The 11,946-nt window shown below is 36.6% G+C and overlaps 1 protein-coding gene across 1 annotated transcript in view; it reads right to left on the bottom strand.

Annotated features, from left to right (window-relative positions):
- Positions 1-11,946, bottom strand: part of CTTNBP2 (cortactin binding protein 2) — a 61,554-nt gene that overhangs the window by 6,065 nt on the left and 43,543 nt on the right. Inside the window, 5 exon segments of the mRNA XM_009071821.1 lie at positions 1,017-1,202; positions 1,406-1,611; positions 5,093-5,271; positions 8,156-8,343; positions 8,618-8,770. Of these exon segments, the coding sequence (XP_009070069.1) occupies positions 1,017-1,202; positions 1,406-1,611; positions 5,093-5,271; positions 8,156-8,343; positions 8,618-8,770 (912 nt within the window).

Genomic DNA, 11,946 nt, shown 5'->3' with positions numbered 1-11,946 from the left:
CTTTCCCTCTCTTCCTAAATTTTCCTTCTGAAAGAGTTACCTTCATTTTCTGAAAGCAAAATGAGTGATCTGATCTTGTCCCCTAGAAGTTTTCCTGTTTGGAATTGTATTCAGTTACAGTATTACTAAGTTTTCCTTCTAGAAATATGAGCACTTGTAGGAATGATGTTGTTTCTGCATGTATCCAGATGTTACCCCTGTGTAGTAAACTGTTTGTTATATGGCTTATGATCTTGAGGTGAATTTTCAAAAGTGACAGCCACTAATTTGACATTCACATCTATACACATGCATAGACCCAGTCATAAAAAAGCCTTCTTTATTAAGCAGCATACTGCAAATGATCTAGAAACTTCTTGAAAACTTTACAGTAGACAGAATTTTTAACATTTAATTTTTTTGCAATTAAAGTGAAAATCAAACAAAAATTTTCAATTTAAACCCAAAAATCTCTTCCTTCCACTACAGGACTTCCAATTATTCTACTCAATTTTTCTAAAAAGACCAAACAGGGGATGCATGATCTGAGGATGAATGTAGTCATTTATTTTTACCTGCATTTTCACAATAGTAATTATTGTAGTGAAGTTGTAAAGTAAGTGTAAAAAAAAAATTTAAAAGCAGGTATACTCTAAATTAGGAGCAGATCTAAAGAGTACTAATAAAGTAATGATGATTTCTCTTATCTGGTGCTGGGGAAGAGACTGATAGAGCATCATTCCATGCAACAGGAGGTGGAACCACTGCTTAATCTTCCACCAACTGAGCCAATGCCTACCTCATTATCAGACAGCAGGAAGGGCATTAGAGCAAACAGACTGACTTAGGGCACCTGACAGTCACAGAAAAAATGATTGCAGAGGGAAAAAGTAAACAATTTTTTACTGGTGAACATACACATGACTGACATTTAACTGAGAATTTTTAATTCATGGTGTAGGAGAAACATTTGATTCATATCTACACAACTTAACCCCCCACATCTTTCAGAACTGAAAATGGAAAGCTTTTTTTACCTTCCGTATTTGCCTCCTGCTTGTTCCATGCTTGGGAGGACAAATGGCCTGACTTTTTTCGAGGACTTGTGCTCACTTTTCTCCAAGAAGCATTTTCACCTCTTTTCTTACTACAATTTTTGTAACTGGAAGCCACGGATAAAGGAAAATTTCCTCCCTTAAAATCTGCTATATAATTATCTAGCTCTGAAACAAAAGTAGTACAACGTTAAGAAGAACTGACTGTTGCAAATGGTTTAACTACTTTATACAACTACTTAGTTTAATGACTCTGAATGCTTTTAACCCCACACTTCCCATCAGAACTACAGCTATGATTCATGGTAACAAGCAGTTCTAAGACCCAGTTTGACAATGTACAACAACTTGCCTTTCAGAGAGTTTGTTACCTGTTCTGGGTAGAGGACAGCCATGCAAAACAGCTTTATTTAGCAAGATACTGAGAGCAGCTTTAACAACAGCCTGTTGCCCTTGGCTAGGACTTTTTTTGGCTATTGCTTGTCCTGATACAGATGGTCTTTTCACAGAGGCTCTGGAGAGTATGGCTTCTTGAACTCTGGGAGCTATCACAGCATTCCACAACTTGGACATCCACCTGTAGGCGCAAAACCAATCCCTTAGCTTCAGAGACAATTATCAAAACCAGAGATTTTATACTTCCTTTAACGCATCAGATTTTGCATTTTCAAGAAACACATTTTGGACTTTGTATTGCTCCCATTTCAGGGGTTTATGTGTTTGTTTTATATAAAACTATTTGGTCTAACTCCCTTCAGCTTGCTTTGGCAAACTATTTACCACCTGATGCTTCTTCTCCTTCAGATAAGGACAATAAAACAGACTTTTCATTTTAAGGCTATAAGAAAATGTCCCAGAAAGATGTGTTCATGTATATACAGAAAGAAAAAAAAAGCCCCTTTCACCTTTGTCAGTGCATGGGGAAGTTTCCATGCTTGCAGGTGTTCATTTCTAGCCTATTTGTTGCCAGCATGGGAAAAAGGAGGCATTCAGTTATGATTGCATCCCTTTCAGTATTCTTCCATTTCCAAACTTATCCAGTTGGCAAGACATTTCTATTCCTACATCAGCCTTGCTCTCACTCTCCTTTTGTTTATTTGATCTATGGTGAGCTGTGTTTCCTGGATGCTGTGGATTTCCCAGATTGTCTGGTTTAGAGTCTGATGACAAAAATTTGTTTCAAAGGGACATGGTTCTTCTGGGATTTTTTCTTTTTTAAGAGAGAAATAAGTTATTTTAACACAGAAGTGAAAAAATTGTGTTAGAAAAAAATAAATGTTATTTCTTATAACTTAGAATTCTTGGGGGATAAAGGCTAGGAATTTCAGATTTAGGGCTCAGCTAACATCTAGAACATACACAGATGATATTTTTTAGATCAAATCCAACTCTTTTTGGTTTTCCTTATACCAACCTATATAAGGAAGATGGTAAGACTGAGAGTTAGATGCTTATGTTAAAGGTCTATAAGAAATTATAGGGTATCATGCTGTGTTCAATCCATTCAGAAAAAGTGAAGGCTAAAATGTCTTTTTGACTTAAATGGACCATTTTGTTGGATACATTGATACAGTGAAGCTATCCTGTTACTCAAAAGATTATGATGACTTTTCTGGCTTTTTCTACTTTTGTGAAGTTAGAATGTATGAATCATTTGATAGGTGTATTTTTGTTCAGTTTTGAAGCATAAGATTGAGCTTTTATGCTATATAACCATGCTACAAAGTGCTTGTATATGCTTGACAAAGTTACATTACTTAGAAAAAAGTAAAGTACATTTGTTAAAATGAGATGTAAAATGCATAGTGAAGATATTCCTAGAAGCTTCCTTAGCATAATGTTTAGATAATATTCCATACAGATACAGTCTTCTGCTAGCTCAGCTAAGCTACCAAAATAAACAAGTGCTTTTATTTGTCATAAAGAACGGTCTCTCTCAATTTCTGCCTATGTAAACTTTCCACATTTTGCAATACTGCCAGCATAAATGGTCAGAAATGGACACTGCAAAGATAAAATCAATTGAGCCCATTCTAATCTAACAGCTAACAACTGATGGGCTGTACAATGTGATGTGCTCTAAACAAAATTCCAACCTGGTGTTTAAATTCGGTTTTAAGTTTGCACTCATCTTGATCAAGTCCTCCACTCTTTGAGAGCTGACACTAAGGGAAGGTGTCCCTGCCTCTGAAAGAGAGCTGCAACTTGAAAGTCTTTCCTGTTGGAACATCATCTTAAATACCTAGATCAAAACCAAGACAAAATGTAGCTAAAATTGTCCTAATTTATTCACTCTACTCATGAAAACATGTGAAGCTACTAGAAACACACAGCAGTAAACAATTTCCTGTCACACTTTCTGTCTCCCTTCCCTGCTACTGCTTCTTACTCTTGCCTTGCACTAACACTGAGCCCAGAACGAGCCTGGTTTGTAGATAGCTGTCTGCTGTCTTAATGGATTGGACTGACTCAGGAAAGTTTTAATAAATGCAAAAAGCAGGAGAACAGCACACTGGAGAGGAGAGGCAAGAGGACAGGAGTGGTTGATGAGACTGAAATAACAGCAACCAGTGAGCTGCTAATTAAGAGCTATTTATTGCTAGTTATGTGACCACATTCTTAGCCATCATGCTGCTAAAATAAAAGTGTCCAGTAAGAGTTCACTGGAGCTGTGCTTTTTAATTGGTTATTAGGGGACAAAAAAACTACATTAAAATGAGGAGTCAGATGGCATATGACTACAATAAAAGACATTTTGGGGCTGTGCTCAAATAAAGCATTGTGAAACCAGTCACAATTACACTGAGATGAAATCCAAACACAGAAATGTATAACTAAAGTATTTAAAGAATATCTTTCCTGTCATCTATTAATGCCACTGCAATACATAAGAGATTAAAACATTACAGGGGACATGATTCAAGAGGGAGATGGGCAGTAGATGCATGGTGTACTTTATTCTTTTTTTATTTCCCAGCACCCATAAAATTTCAAGTCAATGCTACATCCACATTTAGACTTCCATAATTACTCTGAAGATTAGATAATCTGTACTAATAATCTAATAATATGTACTAATGATCTGTAAAAAAAAAAGGAAAACAAGAAAGCAAAATTTGTCAAGATCTGCAGACATAACTCAAAGATGATACAGCCACTGCACACACTAAGCAAAGGCCCCAGGAAGAAGAGTCAACAGAAACTAGTACAAGAGAGAAAGTTCAGAAGACGAACAGAAGTGGTGACTCAGGAGAATACTACAAAGCCTAAGGAGAAAATCTCATTTTACATCTCCAGAAACCAATGTTATTCTTTGAATTCTGAAGAAGTTTGAATCTTAATGAGGGGCTCATTACCTTTCTAATATTTCCAATATCTCTTTCTTGTATCATTTGCTAGTATTTGCATTTGGAATGAGAGCAGATGTTCATGCAATTGTAGGCAAGAAAAGTAAACATTTTTATAATTTTTTTAATATTTGGGTTTTTTTTAATGTTATGGGATGCTTAACCATATGAATAACTAAACTTATATATGTACCTTATTGACCAAGAAAATACATCTGTGAAATTGCATGTATGCTTTAAAATTATAGCGGAAATTTAAAAGCGATAAATCATTCTCCAAACTTCCTTCATATACAACTTCAAAAGGAAACTTTGCCAACTTTTCAAGCTCAGAGCTCTTGAACCTTGTATTGGTCTGTTCTCTAATGAACAGCTTTCTTTACAGTGCTGTCTTGAAATGAAGACTGAAACTTTTAAAGGGTTGAGCAATATTAGCCATTTTAGCACATGCAATGTATTGCAACCTTTGTGTCAGAAAATAACTGAAAGATCACAACAAGACTAACTTTCAGACTGTTTTCAGACCCATTTCCCACTTGTGCCCTTCTAGTAATTAAATATCCAACAGAAGTTTAAAACTTTAAATAACTTCTATTAAAATACTTTCAAGGTTGCAGAATCAGAAGGGTTTTGGGAGAAACATAACTACTACATTTGCAATGAATATCTAGTTGGCACTGAATAGTGTCAAACAGGAAAGAGAAATCTTACTTGACTGTAGCTTGGCCATACCCTGGCACCACAGGACAAGAGAAGAAATGTTTTGGCCCCATAAGGGCTTCAGGTGCTCCTAGACGTGATAAGCAAGAGTTCAGCTGGTGCCAAACAGCAAGAATCCAGTCTATGATCTTGCACACAGGATCACATGGAGGAGGTACTTTGCCTCTAAACTGCAGAGAGAAAAGATGCTTGATATGACATAAGACCACAGCTGCAAACACTTTCCTTGCAACCCCAAGAAGGCTTGGGGCTCTTTGAACTCATGTATTGCAGTTACAAAAATCAGGAACAGTCAAAAACTGGTCAAACCTTTTTATGGAGTGTATTGACGTCTTGCTTTATTAAAACTTATTTCCCCAACTACACTTTAAATGACATCTCCTTATCAATAAATTGACATGCCTTTACTTTCTTGTGGGAAACTGAGACAAATTTTGGTAGCAGTGCTTTTTCTATAGTGTTTAAGATTAGAGTTACAAGAGACTCCTGCCATATCCTATGCGATGTATATCATATAAGTAAGACATATTAAAGAACATCCAATCACACTGAACAGGAATATCTGACCCAGACATACACTCAGTGGATTTCCATATTGATTTTAGATTTATTACCAATGAAGGAAAGATAACATCCTCTAAGACTTATTAAGGGCAAATTATTTGGTGCCAGAAAAATCTGTTTCCTCTGGCTACAAATTACAGTCTTCATCATCCTAATCCTAGAATTATCCCCCGAAACAGTTTGAATTAAATGAAGCATTAAAAGATGCACCAGGGATAGCAGTTGACAGTACTGAAACCAAAGCTTCTTAACAGTCTACAGGTGAACTTAAAACGTTAATGCAGAAAAACATTTAAACTGTTCCCACAGATCCTAACAGTTCAAACTAGGGCAAAAAAAGTTCTTCACCTGAAAATGTGAGTACTAAAACACAAACAAGGTATCAGAATATAGAGCAAGATCCTTTGCAATAGTCTATTGTTCAAACAACAATTGTGGTTTTACTTTCCTTTAGCTTTTCATAACAGATTGTCAGTCTTTACCTTTGGAATACACTATTTTAAGTCCCATGCAAACTGCCATTTAAGTTTGCATGTGGCACATGTATGTATTTTTTAAAAAGTGTGCTTAGAACATTGGGCATTTCAATATTTAAATAGGGAAGATACAGGAAGACACATGGGGTTTTTTTCTACATATAGCCACCATCTGCCTGCATGCCTATATGCTTGAGAGAAAATAACTCCACTCAAAATGAACTCTGTTCAGCTTCAGTCAGAGGTAGGAACCTATTACACTGTCAAACTCTAACCTGTGAGACTAAGGATTTCTTTTAAGCCTAAATAAAACAGCCTGAAAAATGACATGTTAACTGATGCTGCAAGTTCTTGCAGCCCAAGTAGTTTGGCAGAATAAGTTTGACCCAGTCTTCGTCTGTGAGCAAGTCAGCATACTCCTGTTTCTGCAGTTGTCTGCACTGCTGTATTCCTTGGCCTTGTGCTCAACCAAAGACAGCCCTTATCTTTGATCTTGAATGATGTACGATCAGAATGTTTCTTTACTTTTACGAAGGGGCTTAGATCACTAGATATTCTCCAGTGTAGGCTTGAGAATACAACCTTTCTCCTCATGAGGATGGGGAAGAATTCTGCTCCATAGTTTTGTTGCACTGTTCTCTGACTGATACCTCAATTCCAGTGTTATAGCCTGTCTGGAAGACACAAGCTTCAACTGACCCTCCTACTTACCTACAGACAATTTCTACTCTCCTCATCCTTTGAAAGGATTCTGGAATCCATTTATACCCTCAACCAGACAACCACTCATAATGATTCCAGCTTACTGTGCCTGTAAGGACTCAGAGATAATTAACTATGCACCTCAAAATATAATCTAAGAAAAGTCATCTATTAAGAGTTTCATAGGTACATTTGACTTTTTTTTTTATTCTGTCTTCCTGTTCTTGAGATTAAAGAGTACCTCAAAAGCTTCCTAAATTTCCTCATTACCATAGCTGAAATGTTCAGTTACCACACATTTCCTCTTCAGGATCTCCTTGAATCACTAAGCTTTTATAGATGAGAACTGTGGCAAAGGGTACAGGAGATGACATCCCCAAGGGTAACCAAGATACATCCAGATGAACACTCAGAACTGACAGTAGGTCTCTTGTCCCACAGCAGGACTTTTTATTACTGACAGTTTCTTCTATTTGTAGAACAATCTCTCTTTTTAAGCCTGTTCAAAACTCTGCTGCCAAGGCTATTTTCCTGTGCAGCTGTTTCAATCAAATTCCCTCTCCCAATGTCTAACACTGCCTGACTGTCTGCAATAGCTGCTATCACTCTGGAATGGTTTTCTTCTAAATAACTTTCAAAATTCAACAGTTCTTCTTTTGCCTACATCTTTCTTTTCATTTCCCATCTCCATTTATTTATTAATGTTAAAACAGATTTCCCATCTTTATTCTGTATTGGACTTTCGCTCCAGCTTCAGCAGTCCTACTGGCTCAAATTAACTTCCCTAGACATACATTTTCACCTCTCTTTTCTCTTTGATTTGAAAATCATGAAAAGTGTTTTTTTGCTGCTTAAAACGTAGACAAAGCACAGATATGACTATCTTATTTTGGATATATAAAAAAATTCTTTTAAAAAATTGAATAAAATTACTGAAGGTTGTTTTCATGCAATTGGTAGGGGAAGTAGCTACAGAATCACTAACTGAAGTCAACCAGTGCTGGCTTGTGCAACCTGATACAGTGAGGAGGTGTCCCTGCCCATGACAGGGAGGGTTGGGACTGTAAGGTCCATTCCAACCCTTACATTCTATGCTTCTATGATTCTAATCAGTGCTATGCTAATCAGCCATGGCCACAAACTTTCCTATGAGGCCAAGCACAACATTTACATATATACAGCCTGTATCTTCCCAGAACTGAATGCCTATTTTCCTGAAACAATTTATCTGTTCAAGTTTAGGCATTACCATCCTACATATTTCACAGACATGGTGATGAATGAAACTGCCGAATCTGATCCAAGTTCTTACCTTGTTTATGACTTTTCTCCTTAAAATCCTCTGAAGCAAGCCACACATTGGTTCCCCATCCCACCTAAGCTGAACCCAACGGAAATGCTGCTGAATCAGCAGCTCAGAGCCATGAAGATGACACTTTGCAATTGTCCCCAGTAAAAAGCAGTTCTCATGAAAGTAAAAAGCACCAGAAACTCCATTTGCTAAAAATGAACCATAAAACAGTTAACTGAAATACTCAGAGCTTTGACATGATTTCATATAAAAGCAAGAAGCAGTTACATAATTAGAAAGACAACCCTCCCCACAAACCACCATAAATTAGCCTTAAAACATGGTCTTTGTTAAGAACGACTGCTCTCAATAAAATATAAGAACTGAACAAATTACATCTTTCTTCTGTTCCCTGTTTGTTGTGTGTTACAATACACCTGTACAGTAGTAAAAACATTTCTCCACCCCAAGTTCTTTAAATACCTCTTTGAATAGTGCAAGGGTTTTCTGAACTCCGATTCTCAAGAGGTGCCAGAAAATCTCCAAGTAATTCAGACAAAGAAGCTCTCTCCAGATTTTCTAAAATCACAATAGTTGTCTTGTTTACAGGAGGCTGTTTGACTGGGATCAGACAAGCTGAAATAGAAAAATCCCATTAATGTCTACTTAGGAAAATTGACTTTTATTTATGTATACTGATTTTGCTGCAACTAATGCAACAAAGGAGTTTATTTTAACTTTTTTTTCCTTTTAACTTGCTCACAGAAGCAGACAGACTGTATAATATGGTCAAAACTGAAAGCATAAAATCAAACAATAGAAAGAATAGCATACTGTGCATTAAGAAAAAAATTGAAAGCTATGATTAAAATAAAGTTCCTGAAATGGCTATAATGGGACCTTCATAGATAGGAAAGCACACTGAAAATAAATAAAACAGAAAAGATAGCAAAGACCTCTGAAAACATTTATTTCATTTACTGTAATACATCTTAAACTTTTAACATGTAATCTTTATACCATGTAGTGATAAAAGGTTCCAGAATAATCTGTGTTTATAAGAAACTTAATCATTCTAGGAGATTGCCTATTTGTTTGCTACTATCTTCTCTTCAAAACCTCCTTCAGTATCTTTCAGAATGACTCAAATAATCACAGCTAGTCTGAGGCACAAAGAGTAGCACCTGAACCTAAAAGGCATTAAAATTATGTACATACATTGAGTTTTTTCACATTTCAGATATTTTCCTTTAATGTTCCCGATTTTAACATCTTATTGCTTAAGACACAGACTCTGCAAGTGTTCCTGTCACACTAAATCCCAAATGAATGCTTTTGTAATAAATACACATAAAACAAAACACTTGTCTTGAGCATTTTATGCCTTTCATTGTTTCAGAGCCTTCTGAAGGTGGTACTGAATAATGTCATTAATGAAACTGGTGTGTAATAGGGCAAAACTTACAGCAAATTAATGTAGCTGACCATTTCTACTTATTTGCAGCTTCCTGACTATTACTGCCCCGTTTAACTAAGAGGATACAACTTGAGAGCAGGGAGGACAGGTACCTCCTCTGTGGCTGAAGGATCCGTTATGTGAGTGAAGGAAAGCTCTCTTAGGAGAGGAGATGCAGCAAGGAGGCAGAAAAATGAGACTCAAGCAGCAGCACCAGAGTGAAATGCAAGCACAGACTATTAAGTGTGTTACTGACACCAAGTAAAGCATCCAAAAGAAGCGGCTTTCCTAAGAGACAGCGGCCAGTAAACAAACCAGACTATGAATGACTTTCTTGCCTGCAGGCCAAAACCCAAAGCCTGGCTGATTTCTGGCTAAATAGTCTCTTCTCTCCCAGCAATGTGATGGCACTGAACTGTCCTCTGAACTGTGACCAGGATTTCCTTAGAGATAAAACTGCCATAGACTGAAGTTACACCAGGACGTATGGGGAACAAAAGGAACAGAGCACTGCATGGCATTGTATGACCGGATGGGATGGCTCTGTTTTTGCTCATGAGCACAGACTGGTCCGAGGGGATTGCTTAGCTTGTTGCAATCAAGAAAGCTAATGAAAGCTACAGGATGAAAGCATACATGAATAATAGGCTGCAGACTGCAACCACACAGCAGGCTGAAGACAGCATTCAATCTCACTGAATTGTAGTTTTTTCTATTAAAAAGTTAGCAATTCTACTTCGTTTGAGTAAAACATTTGCTTAGAGATTCAGATTCCTCTTGGTGTTTCTGGTCTGCCCATACTGAGAAGCAAAAAGCTTTGGCTGTTGCAAAGTTTTGTAATGGGAGCAATGGAAAAGCATCCAGTGGCATTGCATCAGTACAATTTCAAATGCCCAAAGCTCAGCCATCTCTTTCAGTACAGAAAGTGAAATGTGAAATCTCAGCTTCTGAAACACAAGGTTACTCCAAGCAGTACTGCCATTTACCACAGTTATTTTTAAAGTGAATAACCATATCAAATGAGAGGTAAAGTTAAGGTCCCAGAGCTTAGAAGAAGTCACAACGAAAGAGAAAAGCCCAAAATTTTTGGATGAAACTGAGGTCTTACTATCAAGTTTAGCTTCAAACTATATTGCTAATTTTTGTCAACAGAACCCCCCTGAACCCTAAACACATATAGAACAGAAATGGGAAAAAATAGAAGTTGCAAAGGGGTGAGAGCAGCAACATATCTGAGAACTGCCTGCAAACAGTAAAACCGTATTTGAGCCAAAAAGAATTTTAACAGCACTAAAAAGGAAGCTCCATAGCAACCTTCAGGCTTTTATATTATTACCACATGCATAATATTATAAATTATATTATCTGTTATCCCTATATTATATATGTTTTACATTATATATTATACACAATATAATACAGCATTAGTGGATACCTAATACTATGGCAAAAGAAAAGAAATTAGGGCTCAAATGCATGAGTGTGGGCAAAATGCAGCATAAACTGCCCATGAAAAAGTCCTCCACATAAAATGTTACTTTTTCCTTCACTTTTAGCACTATTCTATTCCTTTTTTCTTACAGTCTCCTTACTACTTCTGACTAACCCATGTGACCCTATTCTTCTTCTTCCACTACTTCATTTGCCCATTTTCACTGTCATTCATCTTTGGTTTCCCTGTCCTTTTTTCGCTCTTACCAACTACACTACTAGTTTACACAGGTGCAGCCTACTGACTGCTCTGAGAATATTTAATTGTGGAGCACCCAAGGATCAGGACTTTAATCTACATGTAGTTATTCACATCCATTAAGAGAAAATTGTTCCTTTTAAGAGAAATGCAACTTTGTCCCATAGTAATGTGTCAGAACACACACACACTGACATTTGCCTGCTTGGGTGACAAAATTTGGCTCAGATTCACACATAAGTATCTAGTAAATAAGCATATATGAAAAGCAAGTGGATTTTTTTATGAATTCTTCCCCTGCTACATTTATTCCCAGAAAGGTAATAATTATAGCTTCCCTTCTCATCTATTTCTTTAAAACACTAGAACACCTACAATAAGGCAATGATAGACCTTAATTTCTGATTCAGTAGGTCTGAACCAGAGCAGTCAATTTTAAAGCCTCAAAAACAAAGGGAAAAAGGAATGAGACAGAAATAAATATTAAGAACTATTAATTTTACTGAAATGGCATGAACTTTTGTCACACGTAGTTCTACCTCAATTTAGACTCCTATCATTTTTCCTCAAGCACCTGAAAAACTACGGGATTTGTTAAAACAAGCTATCCATTGAGCAAAAGCTTTTAATGTATTTCTTTATTTATTTTGCACCATTAAATATTTT

Source organism: Acanthisitta chloris, unplaced genomic scaffold (genome assembly GCF_000695815.1).
Source record: "Acanthisitta chloris isolate BGI_N310 unplaced genomic scaffold, ASM69581v1 scaffold10470, whole genome shotgun sequence".
Lineage (NCBI taxonomy): Eukaryota > Metazoa > Chordata > Aves > Passeriformes > Acanthisittidae > Acanthisitta > Acanthisitta chloris.
The sequence above is the reverse complement of the archived record's forward strand: the minus strand, read 5'-3'. Positions and strand labels throughout refer to the sequence as shown.